This window comes from Camponotus vicinus, unplaced genomic scaffold (genome assembly GCF_025532165.1).
Source record: "Camponotus vicinus isolate PSW18456_S1 unplaced genomic scaffold, iyCamVici1.0 SCAF_2, whole genome shotgun sequence".
NCBI lineage: Eukaryota > Metazoa > Arthropoda > Insecta > Hymenoptera > Formicidae > Camponotus > Camponotus vicinus.
The window spans coordinates 9,476,052-9,503,539 of NW_028141956.1; the positions used below are offsets into that span (position 1 = coordinate 9,476,052).

The 27,488-nt window shown below is 33.5% G+C and overlaps 3 protein-coding genes across 15 annotated transcripts; 2 read left to right on the top strand and 1 right to left on the bottom strand.

Moving 5' to 3' along the window:
* The first annotated feature begins 1,212 nt into the window (after positions 1-1,212).
* Positions 1,213-10,528, top strand: LOC145967045 (ATP-binding cassette sub-family C member 5-like). Of its 9 annotated transcripts, none has more exons than XM_083091635.1 (26): positions 1,224-1,487; positions 1,566-1,905; positions 2,248-2,347; positions 2,509-2,661; positions 2,859-3,017; positions 3,083-3,230; positions 3,310-3,543; positions 3,624-3,797; positions 3,918-4,065; positions 4,181-4,329; positions 4,580-4,690; positions 5,286-5,396; positions 5,904-6,043; positions 6,120-6,578; positions 6,671-6,797; positions 7,228-7,373; positions 7,455-7,561; positions 7,638-7,825; positions 8,033-8,309; positions 8,384-8,537; positions 8,623-8,751; positions 8,844-9,120; positions 9,234-9,399; positions 9,483-9,666; positions 9,735-9,927; positions 10,057-10,528. In XM_083091635.1, the coding sequence occupies exons 3-26, from the start codon at positions 2,271-2,273 to the stop codon at positions 10,309-10,311; spliced, it is 4,266 nt and encodes a 1,421-aa protein (XP_082947761.1). In that variant the 5' UTR covers positions 1,224-1,487; positions 1,566-1,905; positions 2,248-2,270; the 3' UTR covers positions 10,312-10,528. The 9 variants fall into 9 exon arrangements, with proteins under 9 accessions (XP_082947769.1, XP_082947770.1, XP_082947768.1 ...); XM_083091636.1 differs by having other exon boundaries at positions 1,606-1,905; XM_083091642.1 differs by lacking the exon at positions 10,057-10,528 and having other exon boundaries at positions 1,217-1,487; positions 9,746-9,924.
* Positions 2,418-27,475, bottom strand: Mcm3 (minichromosome maintenance 3). 3 transcript variants are annotated; one of them, XM_083091646.1, is made up of 12 exons: positions 27,272-27,475; positions 26,906-27,018; positions 26,620-26,828; positions 26,311-26,441; positions 25,995-26,233; positions 25,643-25,885; positions 25,014-25,377; positions 24,408-24,712; positions 24,134-24,284; positions 23,599-24,020; positions 23,133-23,341; positions 2,418-2,600 (listed from the first exon to the last, which is right to left on the bottom strand). In XM_083091646.1, exons 1-11 carry the CDS (start codon positions 27,338-27,340, stop codon positions 23,143-23,145), a joined length of 2,445 nt encoding a protein of 814 aa, XP_082947772.1. In that variant the 5' UTR covers positions 27,341-27,475; the 3' UTR covers positions 2,418-2,600; positions 23,133-23,142. The 3 variants fall into 3 exon arrangements, with proteins under 3 accessions (XP_082947772.1, XP_082947773.1, XP_082947771.1); XM_083091647.1 differs by lacking the exon at positions 2,418-2,600 and adding an exon at positions 17,287-19,113; XM_083091645.1 differs by lacking the exon at positions 2,418-2,600 and having other exon boundaries at positions 23,047-23,341; positions 27,272-27,474.
* Positions 10,708-27,451, top strand: Na (sodium leak channel non-selective protein na). 3 transcript variants are annotated; one of them, XR_014437277.1, is made up of 31 exons: positions 10,708-11,140; positions 11,681-11,814; positions 11,910-12,095; positions 12,320-12,543; positions 12,679-12,953; positions 13,261-13,508; positions 13,706-14,095; positions 14,282-14,473; positions 14,548-14,685; positions 14,780-14,986; positions 15,121-15,317; positions 15,388-15,510; positions 15,769-15,942; positions 16,009-16,188; positions 16,273-16,525; positions 16,693-16,860; positions 16,984-17,192; positions 17,402-17,522; positions 17,636-17,769; positions 17,844-18,009; positions 18,647-18,841; positions 18,924-19,141; positions 19,358-19,581; positions 19,843-19,979; positions 20,080-20,216; positions 20,477-20,627; positions 20,695-20,832; positions 21,071-21,245; positions 21,324-21,670; positions 26,612-26,669; positions 27,317-27,451. XR_014437277.1 is itself a non-coding variant. In XM_083091633.1 (29 exons), the coding sequence occupies exons 2-29, from the start codon at positions 11,710-11,712 to the stop codon at positions 21,500-21,502; spliced, it is 5,244 nt and encodes a 1,747-aa protein (XP_082947759.1). In that variant the 5' UTR covers positions 10,708-11,140; positions 11,681-11,709; the 3' UTR covers positions 21,503-22,839. The 3 variants fall into 3 exon arrangements, 2 of the variants coding, with proteins under 2 accessions (XP_082947759.1, XP_082947760.1); XM_083091633.1 differs by lacking the exons at positions 26,612-26,669; positions 27,317-27,451 and having other exon boundaries at positions 21,324-22,839; XM_083091634.1 differs by lacking the exons at positions 10,708-11,140; positions 11,681-11,814; positions 11,910-12,095; ... (1 more) ...; positions 26,612-26,669; positions 27,317-27,451 and having other exon boundaries at positions 12,808-12,948; positions 21,324-22,839.
* Positions 27,476-27,488: the final 13 nt, after the last annotated feature.

A 27,488-nucleotide genomic window follows, 5' to 3' on the forward strand; every position in this document is an offset into this window, starting at 1 on the left:
AATAATATATATATTATTATTAATTTGAATCAAATACATAATGTTACACTCATACATTGTTAAAATACAAAAAAATATTCATTAAAGAATATATTGTAAGATGTATTTTTAGTTTAGCAATATTAGATAGACTAAACGCACGAAAAGAATATTTCTCGTTTTCCATGCAATATCCGTTTCAATTTAATGTTAAATGATTAGATAATTTTCCTTATCTATATGCATTATGATGATTTTGATGCAAGCTTAGACGATATTTGTATGCATCGAGATGTAATGACGAATTGCAAAATGTACGATTGTAATGTACAGAACTGACTAATAGTTTGCAATCACAAATTTATTATCTTATGTACTGCGCAGAGAGTAAAGTCACGCATACATATTCATCTTTCATCATGATGCGATAATGTATTGTGAGGTATTGTAAGTTTCGAGTAAGAATTAGTTTTCTTGACATAGATGTTATGATGTGCACAAAAAAATATCAGCTGTCAATGTGTGCATCTCTTAAAGTATAAGTCTAGCTTCGGTTTGTATTCTCTTGAGATATTTGAATATAAAAGGAATTAAAAAAAAACGAAAAAATTATGTAAAATTAATTGAAATTCCTTAGAATAAGACAAAACGCAAATATAAATAAGTTAGATATATTTTATATTTCTAAATTAAATGCTCAGAGTATTTTGGGAAAAAGTCAATACATACACGTTGAATTTGAAAAAATTAGTTCTCACGATTTCAGATTGTTTAGTACGATTTGGAAATCATTTGGAAATCGTTGATATTGATATGTAATAATTACATCTCAATTATTTGCTGAAGACTTATTTCTATGTGTATTGTTGTATTCTCTTTTTCTCTCTTCCTTATATTTTTATTTTAAAAATGAAATTTTCTAGATCTTTTTTAGGAATTATTTATTAAAAATATTTATTTGTGATTATAATAATATGAAATGGCCCTTATTAAGTAAGATTAATCTATATATAATTATACATTATTCGAATTTATATTTTTTTTTTACTCAAGATTTATTTTAGATAATCAATTTTATATAATCGTTAGTATAATAGTTATGTAAACAAGTCAACAATGCTATCATCTATCATTTAATGATTTTTTAATGGACATCCCCTACTATATAGTCGCGATTGATGCGACGTGTCGCATGTGTATAAATGCTTCATAACGTCTCTATTTATATTCTAATCATGTCATTTAATAAATAATGCACGCAAAGTTCGTCATACTCTTAAACGAAAGTTCCCGGAAATCCCGAGAAAAACTATGTGTCAGAGAAACAAGTTGATATTCGTGACAACAATGTCCACCCACGCATATCCTGAACGGCAGTCTCAGTAAAAAAAAAAATCATTCTGTGTGTAGAATTCTTGAGCGCAATCTCAACCTCAATCGACATTTATGACTACAAATTAAATCGAAGAAACTGCTATTTTTCACTGCTGAATTTCGCCCTCGATATCGTAAGTAAAATGAAAGGCGTGGATTAAAAAAAAAAAAGAAAATTCATTTTCGATCATTATCGATATTCGGAATTTCAGCTGTAGAACACCGTCAGATTGAACACCGCTGCTGTTACAGGTGTCAGGTGTTACATGTGTGAGCGTGTTGTGTTCCTGTCACGGCGTTTCGTATTCGTATCCATTAATAGCTTTTAAATCTACTCGAGAAGTGTATGTGTGATGTATGCACGTATGTGTGTACGTGTATGTGTGTGTATTTTCGCCCCAGTCGCGCGCGGGGACGAGAATTTAAAAAATATACACGCACCTAATTAACGATGCCGGGAGATTAAGTACTGCTCTTATCGATATCACGCCGATTCGCTCGGCGATTGCTTCTCGTCGCGAGAGTAAAGTATATCTGCTGACTATCGGAGAGGTGAGTAAAAGTGGTACGATAGACAAACCAGCGACTATTATTATTATTATTTCACATTATGTGAAATGTCAAATGTATGTTGATTTATGTCGAGATGTCAAATGCATATTGAGTATATCATTTTCAATTATGTATTATAAATACGCGCTTTAATATTCCTAAGCTGGGAAGGTGATAGTACGAGTGTGTGTGTAGTACTATCTTTATGTGTGATTTTTTTATCGCAATACGCTTCCTCGTGACGATGAGTTCTTATCTTTTCACTTCTCAAAGATCACTTTATTATTGCGTGAAATGCAATTTTCAGATTCTATGAATATTACTTATTATATCTTTTTTTAGAATAAAAGTACAATTCTGCAAAGATGAGTCAAACGATGGAAGGGTACAATGGCAATAACAAGCAAACTGAAAATAACACACGTCACAATCATAACGGAAGGTATGGAATCATCTGTATAACATGAGTTATACCAAAAATATTTTGTGTTTCTCTGAGGAAAAAAATTAATTAAAAATATTTGCATTTAATCATCGAATAATGCTTAAAGAATATTAGGATAAGAACTTTCATTAATACTTATTTTTAATTCTCTATTCTAGATCTTTGGAGCTTGATAGGCAACAACAGCAATCTCTATTACCAAAGGCGAGTAGTAGTACAGCCAAACAAGTTAGGGAATATATCCCAAGATCTGGAATAAAAAAGTATAATCATGCTTTGAGCAACTTAATACCAGTGCGATATCAAAATCAGTATGTATTGTAACAAATTCTTCAATCTTAAACATATTAAAATAATAATTTTTTTATATTAAGAATTTAAGATATATGTTAGTAACTGTAAAAAATATATACACATTATTATATATTAGTAAAAATATCTCAGTTATAACAATACATTTATTGTTGTTTATAATTATATCTCAGTTATTAAAATATACATTTTATAGGAAAAAAGAGAATTGGCCAGCAGATAATGCTGGATTATTTTCTTATGTATATATAACATGGATGACACCATATTTATGGAAAGCTTACAAAAAAGGATTTACGATTAAGGACTTGCCAGATATTTCTTTATATGATACTTGCGAGTATAATGCACTCAGGTAAATCAAATACAATATTATATCTAGATATTATTACACTATATAAACAAGAATTATTTCTTTAGACTTGATATACTCTGGCAACAGGAGTTAAGTAAGAATGGTCCCAATGCAGCTTCATTTTTCATGGTTGCATGGAGATTTGTTCGAACAAGAATTTGCATATCATGCATTTTATTGAGCTGTTCTCTTATCTTTGGATTTATCAGTCCTGTAATATTATCTTTATCAATGACAAATTGCTATTAAATTGTATCGCTTGTGTTATAATGCAGAATGTTTTTTTACTTAGACAATATTAATGAGGAAGATATTGGAGCATGTACAATCTTCGGAAGAAGATTTCTGGGATGGTCTTAAATGGGTTCTGTTACTCATGTTGTGCGATTCTCTGCGTGCTTTCTTTTTTACCTGGACATGGAATATGAATTACAAGACTGGGTTACGACTAAAGTCAGCTTGTGTGGCTTTGTTGTACAAAAAAATTATCAGGCTAAACAGCCTTGGCAATAAAAGTACAGGAGAAGTGAGATATTAGATCTGTTTTGCAAAATTTACGATATTAAAGAAGCATCTGTACGCGATACATTCGCGACTTATTTTTAGGTAATCAATTTATTTTGCAACGATAGTCAAAGGCTTTTTGACGTGATTATTTATGGACCAATGATTATCAGTGGACCAATAGCCATAAGTTGCAGTATAATTTACGTATTGTGGTTGTTCAATCCCATCGCTCTAATAGGAATAGTAGCTTTCCTTTCATTTTATCCATGTCAGGTAAACAAATCTTATTATATAGTGTGTGTATATATATATATATATATATATATATATATATACATATATATATATACTTATATACTTTGTGTGTACTTCAGCAAAAATATTAATTTACAGTACTTTATTTCTCGTGCGACTGGTTATTTTCGCTCAAAATCAGTAAATATTACGGATACTCGAGTGCGACTCATGAGCGAGATCTTAGAATGCATAAAGTTAATTAAGATGTATTCTTGGGAAAAATATTTTAGTCAGAAACTTCTTGGTGAGAATAATTTACACTTTCACATTCTAATTTTTTCATATAAATATTTTTTTTAATTAAAAAGATTTTTTAAATTAAAATATGTATGTATGTAAAAATAATATGTATTTTGCAGCTGTACGCAAGAAGGAAGAACGTTGGCTTCATAAAACTGCATATTTTCAAAGCCTTAGTATCTCTCTAACACCCGCTGTACCTGTGATATCCGCGATCATTACATTTTTAGCACAAGTTGCTTCGGGCAGTGGATTAACGGCTGCACAGGTATAATCCATTAATACAATTTTAACATTTTTTAATATTATATATTATTTTCATCAATATCATAATTTTATGTGTGTCAGGAAAAATCTAATACATCCATAGGTAAGAAAATCTAATGAGACGATAAATTTCTCCAAGGAAATTGACTGGTATTTTTTACCAATTTTTATAGATGTTTGCAACTTTTTAGATTAGTGTCCTTTCCTGGATTGTACAATCAATGTTGCACTTAACGGATTATACATTGCAGGTTTTTCCAATGATCACATTATTCAAAAATTTGCTTAGACTGGCACTTACATCACTTAAGGATACCACGCGATATTTTATCAGCGCCCTCATAGCTCTTAGAAGATTCAAGGTCTCCAGTGTTTTTTGATTGATTTTATTAGCTTAATTTATTAGCTTAATTTATGGATTTGGTACCTATTATTAGGAAGTTGGTACTTGCAGTGTTTGACAGATATAATTTTCCATAAATTGTTATCACACTTATTTATCACCAAGATTATATATATCTATGATTAACTTCAAGTATAAAATTTAGCCTGCCAAATCGATTAGATATATCTGATCGATGTAACAAAATTTTCGCAGAATTAAATATTTATGAAAAGATTATTTAGTAAAGAGATACATTATGAGTACTACTTCTGTAATAATAGATATACGAGATAAATGTGTTGTTTTAATGTGTAAAAAGATACATGCTTTCAAAAGCTCAAAATGAGGATAAACACGATGGGCAAACACTGCATGCCTTGTAAAGCACTCTGTTACACTCGAATAGGTACTATTAGCGATTCCTTTGAATTCCACACAGAATATTCAAATTGTCAGCTATCAATAATATCGAGTTGGGGGTGCATGAGACATTAAAACGTTTCCACGCTAATGCGTAGGACAATCATATTAACATAGTCGTGTTTTTAATTCTACACTACATTACTTTTCAGGTGTTTCCCTTCGTATCGGTGCTCAATGCTCAAATTCGTACGTCTTTCATGTTTTTGCAAGTGGCCTTAGTTAATATTGCTGCGATAAAGATAACTTTTCGCAGAATAAAGGTGTTTATCTTCTTATATTTAGCAGGAATGTACAGTCGATGTATTTGAGATTTTTAATTAATACTTTTTAATTAATATTTTCATCATTTATTGTAATCAAATCATCTGGTTTTTGTTTTGCTAGTGCACGCTTACTGTAGAGTAACATTCACGTTATAAAGCCATTTTGCTTTGCCTATTTGTAACAATTATGTTAATAGATAATGTACAGTATGAAAGAGTTTAAAAAGCATGTACATTGCTACATAAATATAATATATATAATTTGTATATATATTATTATATTATCATATTTATATAATAATATATTTGTATATTTGATACAAATTATATGTATAAAATTTGTATTTGACTCTAGAAATTAATTTAAACATTTCGTACTCTGTGAATGTATATACGCTGTATCTCTTTCGCTTTTTAATATTGTTTTTATGAGTGCATTACATTTTTTTCAATAATCTACCAAATGGGATAATTTGGCTAACGAAAAATAATACTTTCGCACAGAATGTACTGCTGTTGGACGAAGGCAGTTGCCAGATGTCAAAACCGATAGTAAGATCGCAAGCGGTTGCCATCGCCAATGGTACTTTCGTTTGCGACAGTATGAAGCTTCAAACGGACGCGTCGACCGATAGCAAGAAAAAGTTAATATCTGTTATGAGAATCATAATAATCTCTACTAAGGTTTGGAATAATCTTTTACATTTTGATTGATTATAGGAAGAACTTGTCATCAATCACGGATAGATCGACAGAACTGGAAAATCTAAATCAACCGCAAGAAGCCAAATACATCGAGGTTCTTGGCGACATACATTTTGGAGCACTCAAGGGGAAACTGGTCGGTATCTGTGGCCATGTAGGTAGTGGTAAGTCCAGTCTGCTGCTGGCGGCTCTGGGACAGTTGAGAATGACGAAAGGACATATTCTGCGGGAGGGCACTTGCGCTTATGTCAGCCAACAGGCATGGATCGTAAACGGCACTTTCAAAGAGAACGTTTTGTTTGGCGAGGAGTTCGATGCCAAGCGTTACTATCACACAATTACGATTTGTAATTTGAAGGAGGATCTGAACATGTTGCCTGGTGGTGACGACACTGAAATCGGTGAGAGGGGTGTCAATCTGTCCGGGGGACAGAAGCAGAGGGTTGCGCTCGCGCGAGCGTATTATGCCAACCGGTGCGCAAGATCGGTTTATTTCCAAAATTACATATCGATATTGTATTGATAAATTTGACGAACGCCTTGCGACGAAACATCTGTCATTTCAGGGACATTTATTTCCTCGATGATCCTCTCAGTGCGGTTGACGCGTACGTCGGCTCGTATATATTCGAGAAATTAATTGTCGAGGCTCTTAGAAACAAATCCGTTCTCTTCGTAACGCATAACATTCAGGTGCATATTTAATTTAACTCAATAGCGAATTCGATTGACTATAATAGTGCGCATTGATGTGCATTGATTAAAAAAGCTATCGTATACAAATTTACAGTAGCATAATAACTAAAACAAAAAAATTAATTCTGCGAGTTATTACTATTGTTATTCGTATTATTGTTATTAAATAATATATAACAATAATTTGTAGTATTAATTTTATCTTACTGTTTTAATTACTTTATGCTATTGAAGATACAACAGTCTTTAATGTACATCAGTGCGCACTAGTGCATTCAACCGAATTCACTACTAAGACATTTATTGATGAAATATGAGGAGGATCTTTTGATATTTTTTTGTATCATTTTCTATAAAATGAATAAATTTTGAGAAAACTGACATTTCTCAAAATTCTGAAATGTTCCAAGTTTTTTATTCGTTGTAGTTTTTGAAGCGTTGCGACGAGATTTACATGATGAGCGCAGGCAAGATTGTGGAACATGGTACCCATGAAGATCTTATGCGACACGATAGAGAGTATGCATCGATGGTGAAGAGCGGCACAGTTGCTGCAGAAGATAACTTATCATCGTACGTTTATTTCCTATAAATTATTAGACAACAATAGATGTAAAATAAAGTAATTTAATAAGTCTTTATTTCGTTATACAGTGAAAAATTTGCAGCAGGGACGCAAAAAAACACCGACACTGGCGGCTCAGAATCGGAAAAGACAGAGTCTGAACATAAAGAAGATGATCAGGATAAATCATACAAAGGTGCACGCGCATAGTTCTATAATATCAACTTCTGATTGAAATGATTTCCCTAATTCTGTTCTCTATTTAAATTTAGGAATGACTTTAACAATGACAGAGAAAGCCGAAACTGGAGCCGTTAAATCGCACACTTATCATACGTACATACAAGCCACAGGTGGTTACTTGGTGGCGGTTCTTGTATTCTTTACGTTCTTTTTGAACGTAGGTAGCTCAGCATTTAGTACTTGGTGGCTTGCTGTATGGATTAAAGCTGGCGGGGGTGTAAGTAATATATTTTATTATATCCAACATTTCAGATTTATATATTTGAAACTATCTACATCTCTTTAACCAAGAAATATTTTAAGTAATAAGTATTCATTATATATGCATTATATATGCTTATTTTTTTGCATCATTATTACATTATATATCGTTACGAAAATATATAAAATAAAAAATGAAATATCTATTTTATTTAATTTTCAGAACGTAACTGTGCCAGGAAGTAATGATACCATGTATGTGGAGGATATAAACGCCAATCCTGACTTCTCGTTTTATCGTAATATTTATGGTGCGTGCATCGCCGCCATTTTATTAACAAGTTTCATTCGCGGCTTGGCCATTACATTTACGACGATAAAAGCTTCGACCACATTGCACAACATGTTTCTACGTAAAATCATTGGTTCTCCGTTAATGTTCTTCGAGAGCACTCCAAGCGGCAGAATACAAAATATTTTCAGTCGAGATATAGACGAAAGTTAGTGATATCCTAACTATATAATATCGCGATCTCTTATTTTTGATTTCATTAATTGCGTTCCTGTTTTACAGTTGATAATTATTTACCCATATCGATAGAAAATATAGTGCAAAATATTTTTACCTGTATTTTCGCCATTTTCTTTATTTGCGGCGTATTGCCTTGGTTTTCGATACCATTATTTTTATTCGGTGTATTATTCTTCTTTGTTAGCAAACTGTTCAGGTAAATATATACAATATTATCGCATAATTTACATATGAATCAATAATAGAAATCAATAATTGAAATTTCCTGTACATCTTTGCAGAGTAGGCATGAGGGATTTGAAGAGAATGGAGAATATTTCACGGTCTCCTGTTTTAAGTTTTGTCACAACGACGATCCAAGGCTTGAACACAATTCACGCGTTTCAGAAGGAAAAGAACTTCTTGTACAGGTGATTATTCAATATAATAATAAAATAATAAACAATAATTAGAAAAAATAATAAAAAAAGATATGGGATTAAGAATTGTTTCTAATCAACAGATTCGAGGAGTTATTCAATACGAATAATCTGTGTCTACAAATGTGCCAAGCCGCAATGAGATGGTCTGCGGTAAGATTAGACAGTTTGGTGATCGCCTCGTCCTGCATAACTGCGTTACTCGTGATTTCATTTAAAAATGAGCTATCGCCAGCCTTCGCTGGTCTGGCGATGGCGTATGCTACACAAATGACTGGCATTTTTCAATATACAGTCAGACTAATGTCCGAGACTGAGATGCGCTTTATAAGTGTAGAAAGGATCAGTTATTATCTCAAAGTACCTATAAATAATTTCTTTCTATAATAATTATGCCCGTAAATATGTAATTATTTTTTTTTCTCTGTAATATATTGATAACTTTTTGATCTTAATTTTATTATTTTATTTAGACTTTGCAGAGAGAAGGTGCAAGCAAGACGGTTGCTCTTAAACCAGATGACGATTGGCCTTCTCGTGGCAAAATAGAATTTAAGGCTGTGCAGTTAAGATATAGAGAGGAATTACCGCTCGTGCTGATCGACGTGTCTTTTAGCATAAAGGCTGGAGAGAAAATAGGTAATGGCAAATATAATATTTCGATAATGCATATTTATTATATTTCTTCATGTAAGAGATTAATTGACTGCTAATTATCTCAGGTATCGTGGGTCGCACGGGATCCGGCAAGAGTTCTCTGGTTGTAGCTTTATTCCGATTGGTTGAGATTTGCGAAGGTATTATTAAGATTGATGGTATTGATGTTTCGAAATTGGAATTGGATGTGTTACGAAGTAGATTATCGATCATCCCTCAGGATCCAATTTTATTTAGTGGAACTATAAGGTAATAATCGCCAATTCCTTTACTGATTGTCTGGAATACTTTTCTTTTTAATCGATCTTATTTTTAAGATCCAATTTAGATCCTTTCCAACGACATACAGACTGCGACATTTGGAATGCTCTTGAAAAGACTCAGATGAAAGATCGAGTATCTCTTATGCCGAGAAACCTCGATGCTTCCGTTGGATTTGGCGGAAATAATTTGAGTGTTGGCGAGAGACAGCTTCTTTGTTTATCAAGAGCTTTATTACATAGTGCAAAGGTAAAAATTTTCATCGAGCACCTAATTACCTAATGACTTCTCGTTGAACTCTTTGAAATTCATTTCCAGAATCTCTTCAAAATGCTAAAATAAAAATAAATAGCGAATGAAATTGAAATCACTTTTTAGGTGCTGATCCTAGACGAGGCAACGGCTTCCGTCGATCCGGAAACCGAAGCGGCTGTACAAAATACTTTGCAAAATGAGTTCGTGGATTGCACTGTACTTACAATCGCTCATCGATTGCAAACAGTGATCACATGCAATCGCATTCTCGTTATGAGCGATGGTAAAGTCGTTGAATTCGATGCACCGGCCGTGCTTCTCTCCCGACCAGATTCTGAGTTTTCGAAACTGATGGCTGCCACAGACAGGAATGTGTAAAATAATCTTCGCCAGAGATCTGATTCGTACACTCTGATGAAATGATAGAACTAATGATATTAACTGGTTATAAATGGAAAAAGAAAAAAGAAACAATACCGTCTGATATATAAAAGTATATAACAGTATGATACGACGTAAAAGAACAATATTAATGAATAAATGACTATCTAACTTTTTATTAATAAATTTTTAAGTAAAGAGATATGAAACTCTACACATTCTTTATTACAAGCTCGTATCCTGTACCAATAAAAAGAGATAGAATATTCTCCCATGTCTATCCTTCCACATTTATTTAATTTTACGATTAACGATAGATTTATTATAACGATTTAATTATCATTGAACATTACATTAGTTGTATATAATTTTCAGGTGCGTGTTGAAAGTTTATACATCAAATTGTATGCATCAGAAGATTAACATTTTCGTTGTCAAGGTAGATTGATGATAGACCCATCGATTTTCCGACAAGGAAAGTTTGCGAGAAATAGTTTAATTAAAGAAGATTATTTTTGATAGAACTATTTTTGAATACATACTTGGCAATCTCTTGATTTCTGTAAAGTCTATTTAGTAAAATATTGATTTTCTCGAGAGGCGGGGAGCGCATACTGCTCATGCTCGTTCGCTCCGACTTTCGGTCGTGCTGGACCGCTGGTGATGCGGTCGAAGCATGTTCGTCGCGACATCGCGACAGCTTGTTATTACCTCTGAAATGTTTATTACACGTTGAGCTTTACCGTTTCTTTATACCGAAGATGTAGTCTATAGAAATTGCCGTAAAGGCAGTGTCCATCGTTTTCCGCAAACAGCTAAAAGAAAGGTGTGAACCCTTTGATAATATATGTATATATTTATATATAAAAACACGTTGATTTTTATGCAGATAAAAAAGATTGCTTGTGAAGATCATTCCTGACAAAAAATTTTTCGATTTTTGAATTTTTCTTCGATTTTTTTTATTCTTTTAATAGTATAAATTATTATTTTATATTATTTTTCATAACATTATAGATAATCTATGATAATCTAAAAATCTGTTAAATATTTTTTATATGTAATAATATATATCTCAGGCTCTTATAATGTTTTTAATTAAAAAAATATTAGTAAATTATTATATAAAAATTCTAAAATATACTGTGTTAATTAAATGTATTTGTAATCGAATAATATACATTTTTAGGATGATAGAAGTAACATCGTCGAATATATAAATGACGAGAACACAAATAGAATACAATAATTTAATTGATAAAATTTAATTTTTAGGAATTATTTGTAATAATAGTGTGTCTCTAACTTTGATAACTTTGACAAACGTGAATATATTTTTCCATAAGATTATTCGTTTTTCTTCCAGGCCTCACCATTGCGAATATAATTCCTATTATGATGCTGGGGCGGAAGCAGAGCCTCAAGGGGGAACCCGTCCTGGCTGATTATGGTCCGGAGGAGTCCCTCAATGAGAGCGCTGACATAGAATGGGTCAACAAGGTGAGAGGAAGTACAGATCAACGAAGAGAAAATTGAAAATGACAAAAGAACTCCCTTTTTTCAAAACTTTTCTGAAAACCTTTACATGATTTCAGTTATGGGTGAGGAGATTGATGCGATTTTGTGCCCTAGTTTCATTGGCTTCCGTTTGCTTGAACACGCCAAAAACCTTTGAAAAAGTACCGTCCCTCCAATACGTCACCTTTATTTGCGATCTGATAGTCACGTTTCTATTCACCGCTGAAATGATCGCCAAAATGCACATACGAGGAATACTAAAGGTAAAGTTGCTCTCTTCATCGAGGAAGAATTGAAGTATTTAAATATATATTAATTTAATAAATATATTAAAGATATATTATTTTCAAATTTTAACTCAACAAAATCTCTCTCACGAATATTTTAAATATTAAAAAACAGAGAGCGTGTGTGGAATTCTCCTACGTATAATTATATCATTATATTTTTTGTGGAAAAGAATAAAATTGCTAATGGTATTGCATAGAGGGATAAGTCCTATTTGAAAGACCATTGGTGCCAATTCGACGCTAGTATGGTGATCTTTCTCTGGCTGTCTGTGATCCTGCAAATGTTCGAGATGCTGGGTTTCCTCGTAAAGTTTAGTTACGCTTCGGTTATGCGGGCACCAAGGCCGCTGATCATGATACGTTTTCTCCGAGTCTTCCTCAAATTTTCGATGCCCAAAGCCAGAATCAATCAAATTTTTAAGTAAGAAAATTAAACGTTTAAATTGATAGTTGACGCGTGAAAAACTCGTGCGACTTAGAAGCGAGAAATTTCGCACTTATTTGATTTAATTCAATTTCTTTCATTGTTAACTATTCAATTTTTATATTTATACAGACGCTCGAGCCAGCAAATCTACAACGTGACGCTTTTCTTTCTGTTCTTCATGTCCTTATACGGTCTCTTGGGGGTGCAATTCTTCGGCGAGCTGAAAAATCATTGCGTATTGAACACAACCGAGCCGCATTACATCACGATAAATAGTTTAGCTATACCCGACACGTTTTGTTCCACCGATCCGGAGTCTGGATATCAATGCCCCGAAGGAATGATTTGCATGAAGCTGGAATTGTCCAAGTATATTATAGGCTTCAATGGATTTGATGAGTTTGGTAGTAGTTAATGTTAATACTATGTCCTCGTTAGAGTCCTGTGTAAATTGATTTTCCATGACAATTCATGTCATCTTCATATTATATCCTCGTGAAAATATTGCAAAAATAATTAATTTCTAGCTTCAAAATATAATTTTGTTTTATTTTAAATATATTATTTTATATTTATTATAAATATAATATAAATCTATATCTTTTTATAATATTGTTTTTGAATACTCAATATTTTCAACAAGAAATTAAAAAATTAAAGTTTTTGTAATTGCGTTGCGAGATATGTGAGACTTCGATTTGGTACTTTTAGCCACCAGCATCTTTACCGTGTACCAAGCAGCTTCTCAAGAAGGATGGGTCTTTATCATGTATCGTGCAATCGACAGTTTACCGGCTTGGCGCGCGGTTCTTTACTTCAGCACAATGATATTCTTTCTGGCTTGGTTGGTGAAGAACGTCTTCATTGCTGTCATCACCGAGACCTTCAATGAAATCCGAGTGCAGTTTCAACAAATGTGGGGCGTTAGAGGCCACATTAGCAATAGTTCAGCATCGCAGGTCAGTTGTATTAATCTTTCTTGAGATTGAAAGAAAAGAGAAAGAATCTTTTTATTTATTTTTCAATTTACTTTATCAATAAGATATTGCGTATAAACATTATTATTTGAAATTAATTGTAAGCAAATAATGATGATTTGATTGAATATTGAAATTTGACGTATACATTTACTCTACTTATGGTCTCATTATTACAGATATTGACTGGAGATGACAATGGTTGGAAGTTGGTGACATTAGATGAGAATAAGCACGGAGGTCTGGCGTCTCCAGCTTGTCACACTATCCTCAGGTCGCCGTATTTTCGTATGGTAGTAATGTGCGCAATTCTAGCAAACGGTATCACCACCGCAACAATGAGCTTCAAGCATGATGAAAAACCGAGAAACACGTATTACGATAATTATTATTGGGCCGAGATCATCTTCACGATACTCCTAGACTTAGAGACGCTCTTCAAGATATGGTGCCTGGGATTCCGGAGTTATTACAAGCATTCGATTCACAAGTTCGAATTGCTACTTGCCATCGGCACAACTATACACATTATTCCGTTCTTTTATCTCTCTGGATTCACTTATTTTCAGGTCTCTACCAGTTATTTCCGACTCTTCGTCTTTTGTGTTGTCACTTTACTTTATTTTTCTATTCTCGAATCTATGCTCTTTAAATTCGTTTTGCCTGCTTTGAATTCTCAAGCACTGATTTTTGAATAAATTTAAACAACGTTTGGGAAAACAATAATAAATTTTTATATCTTTTTGTATGAAAAGGTTCTCAGAGTGGTCCGGCTTATTAAAGCGTCACCGATGTTAGAGGACTTTGTATACAAAATTTTTGGTCCTGGCAAGAAGCTTGGCAGTCTCATTATTTTTACCATGTGCCTGTTGGTAATATCTTCCAGCATTTCCATGCAGCTTTTCTGCTTCCTCTGTGACTTTACCAAGTTTGAAACTTTTCCCGAGGTAAGTTACGTTTATATTTTAATAAATTATTATTATATAATTATATTCTAAGCTTTAAAGAATGAATTTTTTAGGCATTTATGTCTATGTTCCAAATTCTCACGCAAGAAGCCTGGGTCGATGTCATGGACGAGACTATGCTACGAACTCATGAGACGATGGCACCTCTAGTCGCAGTATATTTCATTTTATATCATCTCTTCGTCACTCTGGTGCGTTCTTAATATTTCCTGGATACATTAAAAATGTTAAAATTATATAAACGGATATTAATTAATATGATTAATTATAACTATCTCTTTTTAGATCGTATTGAGTCTCTTCGTCGCAGTGATCCTGGACAATCTTGAGCTGGACGAAGATATAAAGAAATTGAAACAATTGAAATTTCGTGAACAAAGCGCCGAGATAAAGGAGAGCTTGCCATTCAGACTGAGGATCTTTGAAAAATTTCCAGATAGTCCGCAAATGACATGTCTTCATAAAGTACCGTCAGACTTCAATTTGCCGAAGGTTTGTGAAAATGTTACCTTCTTACGATTCGTTATTAATAATTTTAGTAAATTTTTAATCAATATCAATTTAAAAAAATATAAATAATAATTATTTAATGCATTGAAATCAATATTCGATCCATCTTTTCTTAGGTACGTGAGAGCTTTATGCGACAGTTTGTGATTGAAGTAGAAGACGAGGAGAATGAAATTGCTAAAAGAACTAACGAGACCTTCGATTCAAAAATAGTGTACAGAAAACAACGTCCGGTAAAGCTCTTAAACAATCCGCCGAAGGTAAGAAGTGTCGTCACTAATTTGAAGAAAGCAGCTGTCATTTATATCATAAAGTAAGTTAAACATCGCGTCGCGATCTTATTGTTCTCAAGCTTAGACTTTGATCTAATTTTTAATTGTTAGTGACTCCAACAATCAGAGATTGCTGTTGGGAGATTCTGCCATGATTCCAGTACCAGGAAAAGGACTTTTAAAACCGCAGGGTACTGTGAACAGCGCCAAGCAACTTCGCATTGATCAGAAAAAGTAAGAATAAAAGATTTACTAATAAAAGAATCTAAATAAAAGAATCGGCATTTATAAATTAGATTTATAGATTTATAAATTTAAGAACTAGAGCCATATATACATTATATTTAATGATCTAATATTTTTTTCCAACTTGTTATTAAATAAAAAAAATTATAATATTTTTAAATATATTATTCATAACGATACTAATCATATATTTTACACTTCACTTTCATTCTATTTGTTTTTTTATCTATTCACGGACAAAAATAGATCAATCAGAAGAAGCGTCCGAAGTGGATCGATCAAACTCAAACAGACATACGAGCATCTCATGGAAAACGGAGACATAGGCGGAATAAACAGAGTTAGTTCGGCGCGCAGCAGGCCGCATGATTTAGACATTAAGTTGCTTCAAGCTAAGAGACAACAGGCGGAAATGCGAAGGTACGCCGTACATTTTTAAGACTTTCGTTAATTTAACATTTCATTTTTCCTTTTTTGTATTTCCAGAAATCAACGAGAAGATGATTTGCGAGAGAATCATCCGTTTTTCGATACGCCGTTATTCGCGGTACCACGCGAGAGTAAATTCCGAAAATATTGCCAGCTGTTCGTCTATGCGAGATACGATGCGAAATTGAAAGATCCTTTAACGGGCAAGGAAAGGAAAGTGCAATACAAGAGCTTGCAGTAAGATTCGCAATATTAAAACATCGAGATGGAACTTAAGAGAGATGCTTAAGCTGATGAATTTTGTTATCTCTTTCTCTGCAGCAACTTCCTCGGTCTAGTGACTTATCTCGATTGGGTGATGATATTCATCACGACGTTGTCATGCATCTCGATGATGTTCGAAACGCCGAAATATCGCGTGATGGAAGAACCGGCGTTGCAAATTACCGAATATTGCTTCGTTATCTGCATGAGTATCGAATTGGCGCTCAAGATCTTGGCTGATGGTCTGTTCTTCACACCCAAGGCTTACATCAAGGACGTCGCCTCTGTATTGGACGTCTTCATTTACATCGTACGTAACACATTAAGAATATATATATATCGAATTCTATTTTATGTTATAAAATATTTTTATAATTATAATAAAAATCATATAATGATTATATATTATATATTATAATTGTATAAATCGTAATATGATAATAATTTATGTTTGTTGCTATTATTTTATTATTGCAGGTGAGTCTTGTGTTTTTATGCTGGATGCCGAAAAGTGTGCCACCGAATTCCGGAGCACAATTGCTGATGATATTACGATGTGTCAGACCATTGAGGATTTTTACTCTTGTACCGCACATGAGAAAAGTCGTTTATGAACTTTGTAGGGGATTCAAAGAAATTTTGCTGGTAAATGTCATTTCCATATTGAGAATTTTAAAACACAGCACCTAAAGTTTCGGTCTAGAAATAATTGGATATGGATTTATAAACCGCTATACAGAGTGATTAATGAAGAATTGCTTTATTTAGGTATCGACATTATTGATTCTGTTAATGTTTGTATTCGCGAGTTATGGTGTACAGTTGTATGGTGGTCGATTAGCGAGATGTAACGATCCCACTATCTTGAAACGCGAGGATTGCGTTGGCGTGTTTATGAGAAGAGTGTTCGTGACGAAAATGAAGCTGCGACCAGGGAAAAACGAGAGTTATCCGTCCATTTTAGTACCGCGAGTTTGGTGAGCAAAATGGTTAATGGATAGTTCTAGTTCTTTTTCAATTAAATATATTATATATAGTTATATTTTATTAATATATGTACATACTATGCACTCAATTATATGTATATTTTTCATCAATAATTCATATTCTCTCTCTCTCTTTCTCTCTCTTAATACAATGTTTATATATATATCTTTTTTCCTACTAATATTGTAATGTATTTCAGGGCTAATCCCAAACGATTTAATTTTGATAATATCGGTGATGCGATGATGGCTCTGTTCGAAGTACTTTCTTTCAAAGGCTGGCTCGATGTGCGGGATGTTCTTATTAAAGCTCTCGGTCCTGTGAGTCAATACTTTTTCGACACTTTAATACACATACACGCACTACAAAAATTTGCATATTTTGCGGTACAAAAATAAATAATTTTTGTCATATTGTGTACTGTTTTTTTCAGGTTCATGCAATCTATATACACATTTATATCTTCCTCGGTTGTATGATTGGTTTAACGCTGTTCGTGGGTGTCGTGATTGCGAATTATTCCGAAAACAAAGGCACCGCTTTGCTCACGGTTGATCAGAGACGATGGTGAGAGACTTCGAGATATTTCATCGGAAAATCTCGATCTCGATATGATCTACTAGATATAAATTTCGATGCAGGTGTGACTTGAAGAAACGTTTAAAAATCGCCCAGCCGTTGCACTTACCGCCGAGACCGGACGGCAAAAAATTCCGAGCTTTCATCTATGACATTACGCAGAACATTTATTTCAAACGATTCATCGCTGTCATGGTGCTTATAAATAGCGCTTTGCTGTGCGTTTCTGTGAGTTGAACAAGGCTAATCTTGCAATTTAGATTTAGATATAGAACCCGTAGATACTTTTTAGGATTCCGCGTGATTACTTCCAAAATTATTCCATTTTTATTTATATATTGGCGTATTTAAATTGCTTTCATTCGCCTTAGATAGGCTCTATTTAGATAATAATTTAATTACGGAAGTATTTATATAATAAGTAGAATAACATGCATGATCATGTAAATTCAACATGCTAGCTTAAAATTTTTTACAACAAAACAATCTTGCTTAAAAATGCTAGCTTGAAAAAACGCGAGCTTGAGAGAAGCTTTTATTAGAGTAATCTTTCTTCCTCTATTTAGTTTTTTACAAATTTATTAGTCATCTATAGAACAAGCATCCACGATAGGATTAATAGGATTATGATGAGCATTCGTGTTGAAAAGACAAAGTGACGTCCAATTTTGAAATAGAAGATAATAGAAAAAAAACATTACACACGTATAGAGAAGCCCCACAGATTTGGAGACTGTTACTTTGAATCATTTGTTCCTTGCCGGCTACCATTAGACCGTGGCTAAAAGTTAGTGTGATTAATCGTTTGCTCATGTTTAATCTGCGGTCTTCTCCTCTTTTTCTTCTTTATCTTGCTCGTCCCAAGTGGAGAATCGAGGAAGAACACACGGAAGCGCTGGCTAGGGTCTCCACGATTCTGACACTGGTCTTCCTCGTGGAAGTAATCATGAAAAACATTGCTTTTACACCACGTGGCTATTGGCAGTCCAGAAGAAACAGATATGATTTGCTCGTGACAGTCGTGGGCGTTATCTGGATCGTCATACATTGCACAATGAAGGTACGTTCGATATCTAATTAGATTTTCTCTTCGCCGATCACATTTGTTTTCCTAGAATTATAATTTATCACGTTGTTTTCAGAATGATCTATCCTACGTGATCGGATTTATGGTTGTGATCCTCAGATTCTTCACTATCACCGGTAAACACACGACTCTCAAGATGCTGATGTTGACAGTTGGTGTGTCTGTCTGCAAGAGTTTCTTCATCATATTCGGCATGTTTCTCCTTGTCTTCTTTTATGCACTAGCCGGCACCATAATTTTTGGTACTGTGAAGTACGGAGAAGGCATAGGAAGGTAAGAAATCATATATATTTGTACGTAAGTATATAAAACTTTTAATTTACCGTCAATTAAGGTTTTCAGAATGTATAAGAAGAATACATATCTTTTAATTTGGATTTTTTAATGGTATTAAATCGTTATTTTTTTTTAATTCATGATCTTTCTTCGTCTCATGTGTTATTTTCTCTAATTTAAAATGTATTAAAAATAATCTTTTTTACAATTCAGACGTGCTAATTTTGAGTCACCGGTCACCGGCGTGGCGATGCTCTTTCGCATAGTGACGGGAGAGGATTGGAACAAAATTATGCACGACTGCATGATACAGCCACCTTATTGTACACCAGCGGGTAATTACTGGGAAACGGATTGTGGCAACTTTCACGCTTCTCTGATATATTTTTGCACCTTCTACGTCATTATCACTTATATCGTCTTAAATCTTTTAGTGGGTATGTATACGATATACATCAATATACATCGATATACATCAAAGAAACATTTATATAAAATAATCACATGAATATTATTTATATTTAAAAAGAAATTCCGCAATTATTTTTCTCTCGCTTTACCTAAGAAAAGAGAGAAACGATATTTAATCTAATTTTTATATATATAAGCAATATTTTTTAAATTAGGTTTTTGCATTAATTTAATTAACGAACATCGAAGACAAGAAATGTGAAAATTTTATTTTTCTTTTCAAATAGCTATTATCATGGAGAACTTTTCTTTATTTTATTCGAATGAAGAAGATGCGTTATTATCATACGCCGACATAAGGAACTTCCAGAACACGTGGAATGTAGTTGATAATCATCAAAAAGGTGTTATACCGGTGAAGCGGGTATGATCTTGCTTATGAACTTCGAATCAATAATTCCATATCCAATGAGAGAATATAATAATCCTTAAAAAGTGCAAATAATAATATCAGTGTATTTCAGGTGAAGTTTATCTTACGGTTATTGAAGGGTAGATTAGAGACTGATCCACAGAAGGATCGCCTGCTCTTCAAGTACATGTGCTACGAGCTGGAGCGACTGCACAATGGTGAGGACGTCACTTTTCACGACGTCATTAAGTAAGTTTCGTGACTTTACTGTGATGAATATTATAAACACGTTTACTTCCTTTATTAAGTTTTCAATTAAGTTTCGATAGATGTTTTGTGAATTTTTCGGATATTTGATTCCATAAAATGCTCTTAGGTCCTTTCCTCTTTATGTTTTATCGTTCGGTTTGCGAATTTCTCAACTATGTACAGACGATGTGTGTGAAAAAAAGTTTTATATCATTCGAGTGTAATTGTCAAAATGTTTCCTAAATTGAAGAATATTTCAGTATGTTATCATACCGTTCAGTGGACATAAGAAAAGCGCTCCAATTGGAGGAATTGCTCGCCCGAGAAGAGTTCGAATATATAATCGAGGAGGAAGTAGCCAAGCAAACTATTAGAACTTGGTTACAGGGTTGTTTGAAAAAAATACGAGCGGTGAGAATCGGTTGACTTCAAAATCGTGCCAAGAAAATAATTTTTTCCTTTTTTAATATTTTTGTAGAAGCAGCAGAACAGTCTTATCGCCGGACTTCGTGCTACGAATAATGCGGCTGCGTTGAAGGAGGCTCAAGAGGAGAAAAGCAAAGAGGAAAAAGGCAAGGAAATTAGCGTCGATCGTGAGGAAGAGACCGAGACAAAGGTACATGTTATTTGTTTCATTATAATTCAAGCATTTCTGGCAGAAAAATTAAACTGAGAAATTTCCCTATATTTTTATATCAAAATTAATAAATCGATCGTAATTTTTTTCTTAAAGCTTTTAAAAGAAATATATAAAATAAACGAGTGAATTATAATAAAATTATAATAAAAATTATACAATAATCATCTTAAAATGTGAAATTTGAATTATTTTGCGTTAATTTTCTGACAATTAGGATGTCGAAGCTCCGAAACATAGAGTTAAGAAACCGGTAGTGCTTCCAAGATCAGACAGCATAGGAAGTGCCTCGGGAAGAAAATATCTGGCTCCGACATTATCGGATCCCGCATCCGTTCGATCGGAGAAAGATAAGATTACGGTATCGAAGAAAAGAAACAGTAGACCGCCGTGTAAGTCTAAGTCTAAGTTATAGTTTCCATATCACATTAAGTATGATTTTGAGTTACGTTTTCCTTCTTTTTTTTCAGCGATGGTGAAAAATAATTTACCCCATCTAACGGAAAATACGGAGCAAAGCAGGCAACAAAGGGAAGCGTTGAACAACAAGACAACTGTGCCTAAAGTTTCCAGTGTTATGTTGGAAGTTCGAGAATGGTGGAAGGAGCAATTAGCTTACAGCAGTGAATCTAGCGAAGACGAGGTTTAAATCTTGTAAGTCGTATCATCGATTAGGAACTAAATGACCAGAAGCAGATGGTAAAAGGGAGAATTCCTATCTTCAGCAGTAAAAAAAAATCGAATTTTTTTCTCTATTCATACAAGCCTAAAAATTTTGCATCGAATAAGGAGAAAGAAATCCGAGGAAGAAAATGTGGTATGTGCCTAATAATTTTAATTTTAATTGAAACCAATCACAAAAAAACTTTAACATGTTGAGCTGCTACGTTAGTATTTTGCTACATCAAAGAACAGTTTCGTACGCTTTCCGAATCTTCCGTTCTATTATTATTAGCGTTGTTTGAAACTCACCATGTTAAAGGAATCGATTTCTTAACGAAAGAAAAAATTGTAATCGAGATATACATACTCATTTCGTATCAAATGTCGGGGCATTATGTGTAAGTGTCGAAGATTGTCCATACGAAAATTTCCTTAAATTCTTGAGCATCGATACATTTTTAAAAAATGTCGATGTGTAAAAAATTTCCTGTGCATCATTCACGTAGCGTCATTCATTATCGATCATGTTGTTGGACACAACATTTTGAAGGTATAGTGTATAGTAAACTGTATAGTGAATTTTATATGATATACAAAGTTAATCATTGTGCAAGTAATATTTGGATAGCGTTGTTAATGGCAGCTGTGAGTACAATTAACGCAAAATGCGATTCGTCGTAGATACTTTTGTCACGAAGATGGTCCCGATTCCCTGTGAAAATGATATCCTAGATTGTTTCGATTCTTTTCTCCTTATTATAAAAATATGTCTCGAGAGAGGGCCTATATCGTAATAAATCTACACGAATTGATTGATATGATATCGGCGGTTGTAAAATGTTAGCACACTTAATGTTGATGTTACACTATCTTTGTTACAATTAGCAGTAATGCTGTTATGAGTGGTGCTTTAAGATAACAGTCGTGCAAGACTCGGAAAAGAATTACTTGACCAAAGATGTAATTTATTTTCAAATGAAATTATCGACTATACGTTGTGCATGTTGAACGTAGGAAAGATAATTGCAACATTTATATATAATATTGTCGTGAATTTTTATAATAAGACGAAAAATGTATGTGTGTGTGTGAGTATGTCAAATCCGTCAAATTTTATGCAATCGATATTGACGCAATAATACACACATGCAAATGAATTGCTATGTTATGCATTTATAGAAGCGGATTTAATGTTGGAAATCGCGTTATATTTACGTCAATGTAAATGAATGTTGATGATTGTTGCTAGTTTATGTGCCAATGTGTTGTCTTATCGAGTATGGGACAAATAAATGTTGTTTAGATATCATTATTCGTATGAAATTCGATATTATATTATTATTCGACGATTAGTATAAATATAAACAGTAAAAAGTCATTTTTCGAAAATTTGCATAAAATTGTGGAAAGTAAAACTAATTACATATATAAATCGCGTGATGTAAATACGTCATCACTACGTATCTCATATAAGAGTGTTGATTATTCATAATCATGTTGGATTATTCTTTACTTGTAATATTCTAACAATTGCATCGAACGAAAGTTTTTATTTCAAATGATATCCGCGCATCCGTGTTTCAATTATCTAAAAAAAAACAAACATAAAGCATTACCAGTAAGATGTTATATTAGGAAGATGTTGCCTTCCGCTGCCATAATTTGATTTGCCTCAGTCATGGTGTCGATGGCGGCGTTAATCTCGTCGTTTGTAAAGTTCAAAGATTGTGTTGTGTTTAGATAACTGGTGACTTCTCTTAGTGGAATTGTCTGAATTCTTCGGTCTTGGAACAATTTGTGAAGCGATGACTTGAAAATTGCAAATCTAAAAATTAGAGGAAAAATAATTTAGAATGCTCTTTCTTCAGTCAATCTTTGCTTTTCTGTTTTATCACACATTAATAATAAAATGAAAATATAAAAATGGAAATATATTCAAAATATAAAGATACAAAAAATAAAAAATAGAGAAAGTTTTGATACTTATTCAAATAACGATTTTATGATTTCTCTTAAATTATTTTATTAATATAATTTTAAAACATAAAGAATCAATTTCAAGTTCTTTTCAAATAAAATTACCTTTCCTGCGTGATTGTTGGCGTCGCCGTTTGCGGAGTGGATGTCTCCACGCTTTCCATAGTTTCCATAGTTTCTGGCGGCGTGCTGGTCCTTTGCGACTGCGTCCTGGTTGTTCTTCTGGTTGTCACATCGAGCGCGTCGTCGCTATCATATTCGTACGGATCGTCTGAATCTTTTGTCTTTCTACTTCGTTTCGGCTGTCTGCTCTCTTCAATTTCGTCTGCATTCTCGAATGCATCGCTGTCGCGACGTCGTCGCTTCTTTTTTTCTTTTTCCAGTACGCGCTTGAAATAAGCAAACTGCACCAGCTCTATCGCGGCGCGCGCATCTTCATCTTCAATGTTCTTCGAGAGCCGTGCTTTTGCATGCGCCGTCGCCAACCGGATCAAAGTCTCCAAAGTTCTCGCGGTTACCGGTTGAGTCTGAAAATTGCAGAAAGAGATATCTGTATAGTTTCTTTTACATGATTTTGATATGTGGCATTAATTGCAATCTTTCTTTTAGCTTGTAGAAACAGAAAAGTATCAAGACTCACTCTCGCAACATCGTATTCCACCATATCTTCCGACCGAAGTTTCGAATATTCCTCTGCAATAACAGCGCTGGCTTCTTCTGTGAGCTTGGGTTTCATGCATCGTGCAATGTGAATGTACTTTCTCATGAACTGTATGGTGAGACTCTGATCGCTAGGAGAAATTCATATAAAAAATCTCTATATAATATCTTTACACAATCACCATTTAGAATTAATCGAATAATAACTGTTAAAACAACTATTTAAAATAATATATAGATTGCAATATATTTACTTTTTGGAACGCGTTTGTCCATGTAGAAGCGGATCGTATTTCTGATAAACTTGGGTCTGTGTTTCCTCGATAGCCACATCATCCGGATTCTTCGTGGTTAACATATCCAATTTAGAACCTAAACTCAAGGCTTCCCCATCTTGTTCTAGAGGATTTCTGTATCGATGCATCCTGACGACGTGATCACTGATTACATGATCCTGATCTGAATCGATCACATCTAGCATAACGAAGAGCAAATCGAAACGCGATAGCAGAGAATCCTGTAGGCCGATGTTCTCCATAGGTGTCTTGTACTGATCGTACTGAAAACAGAAAAAAAACTTTCGTTAGTTATAAAGTCATTAGATATTTCATTCTATTTATATCAGTATTACTCCATTTATTTGTTATATATTAATCTAATTATTATATGTTATTTTCTATATGGAAACGAATTTCAGGTTTACAGAGATTTTTCTGTAAATAAATAATTTGATTTAAACTTATCTAAAACTTTCCATAAATTATAGAGAATCCTTTAAAAGTTCGAATTTTCTTATAATTATTTTTATATTTTTTTCTTGAACTCTTTTTCAAAAGGATGCTACAAGAGTACGAACTTACTCTTCCGTATACAGGATTCGCAGCCGCCAGTACCGAACAACGAGCATTCAGACTGGCGTGAATGCCTGCTTTGGCAATCGTAATTCTGCCCTGTTCCATCACCTCATGTATCGCTGTCCTGTCGATATCTGACATCTTGTCGAACTCGTCGATACAAATGACACCGCGATCCGCCAGCACCATCGCTCCTGCTTCTAGCCTACGCTCGCCAGTCTCCTGGTCAACCGTAACAGCCGCCGTCAGACCAACACCAGAGGATCCACGTCCGGTGGTCGGAATTGCCCGTGGAGCGGTACACAACACATAACGCAGTAGTTGTGACTTGGCCACTGATGGGTCTCCAATTAGCAACACGTTTATATCTCTAATGAAAATGTCCTGATTATTATTCCATGATCATTAACGAATATTAAAGACAGAACAAAATTTTCATCAAAATTGTTATCAACTATGAATTTTTTTCTTTTCTTTTACTAAACTTAGAATTACAAACATTTCTGTAATATCAAATCTCTCAAATCAAATTTCTTAATCAAAGCTTATTAAAAAACAATAGAACAAGTTATCTATTTTTTTAAATTAATCACATTTTCAATATTCAAAGCATGAAGAACTTTGTAAAATCTTACCCTCTTAGCCTCGTACCGTTTGGCAAAATCTTTTCAACTCCGCCTAACAGAAGACACAAGATCGCCTTTTTAATGTATTCGTTGCCATGTATAGATGGTGCAAGAGACTTTGCAAGAAGTTCGAAAATATTTTTACAGGGATTGTTTTTTGCCAATTTTTTGCACATGGCCACGTCGTCGTGGGAAATCGCGAGATTGGCTTCCTTGCTCAATTGCATCACATTGTTGGCGATTAGAACAGTCCTGATTATGCATAGATAATTATTGTGACAGAATACATTTAGACAAAAATAAAACGGATCCACAAGTCACAAATTGTAAAAATAATTCTCGATCTTCAGCTAAGACATACTTAAAAGTGCCAGTCGTGTATCCGCCTTGCTTTCCAGGGAGACATCGATAATTTCCAACAATCTGTACTCGATCTCCGGGCTTGCACAAGTCCACCAAATCGTTATCACAGATTACGTCCACGCTTCGTGGTAGTTGTCCGGCTGGAGCTTTCTCTGGCATCTCTTGTATAGTGAGTGTTTGATGATCTTTGTAAGTGGACAAACCAAATTCTGTTTCCAGTGGATTGCCATCTTCATCCTACAATCAAAATAATAAGTTTCTCTGAGATTGATAAATAAATGTTTTTTTCTTATTTAAATAATGTAGAAAATTACAGTAGTTGGATAAATAGCGGAATGTGGAAAAGCATCCAAGGAAGTTAGATCCGAGTAGGCTCTTTCTAGGACTGTTTTGGTCACGTCACAGTAATGAACGCTTCTTACAACTTTTGGTCGTACCAATGAACCTACAAACAATAATTTTATTTTTATGAAAAGATAAATTTTTGAATAAAAATATCACTTTGATATAAGCCTATATTCAAATGAATAAAATCATTAAACAAAATTAAACAGATTTAAATAAATTTAATAAATCTTGTGGAATAAAAGTTACATATACATTTTCTTTCTGTAGGTACTCACATTTTGTGACAATACCCTCCAGGCATACCAAGTTACCCAGATAATGTGAGGTAAGTGTTCTTGGTGTAACATGTTTGTTTCCAAAACTACCTTCAAAAGCTACGAAGAAATCTTTGTTGCTCTTGGCATATTCAATATCTATGCTCGAAATATATTGTTTTAGAGCATTTTGAAATGCCAATTGTTCCTCAAAAGAATTATTTAACAAGCTGTAATATATATTCATAATTCTTTTTAACTTTTCAAAACTATGCTACAAGTTAATAAAAAAATGAATCTATCGTACCTTGCCGAACGTACAGGATTTTTCCTTCTCAAATCATTGATATTTACAACTAGTCTATATTTATTTTCCTGAACCATATTCTTAACCATTGTGGCATATATGCCTTGATCTTCCTATAGACAAAATCAACATATCATAGAAACAATATGATATAATACTTATAATTTGTGTCTTGCAATAAAATATAATTAAATTATTTATATATAAATAAATTTAATTATACAATCTTATTACAAGGTGTTGTTATTACAAAGAATCATGAAAGATACATATGTATAAATTAAATAAAATTAATAAAATTAAAACATATAGCCGGTATGAAATAAAAACATTGTGTTGACAAGTGTCGATTATTAAAATATTTACCATGTCGTCCAGAAAATCAACATATTCGCGCGTTATCTGCTCCAGATTCTGATCGATCTCCGTATCCATCTTCGCAACAATTAATTACAAAAGGCAATATTTATTACGCGAGATCTTATACGGGAAAAAATTCGAAGAAACTCGCAAAACGCTTTGAAAGCTACACGAGCATGGCTTGGTTCTGTTTGCGCGGGAAAACGACAGATTAGCCACTTTA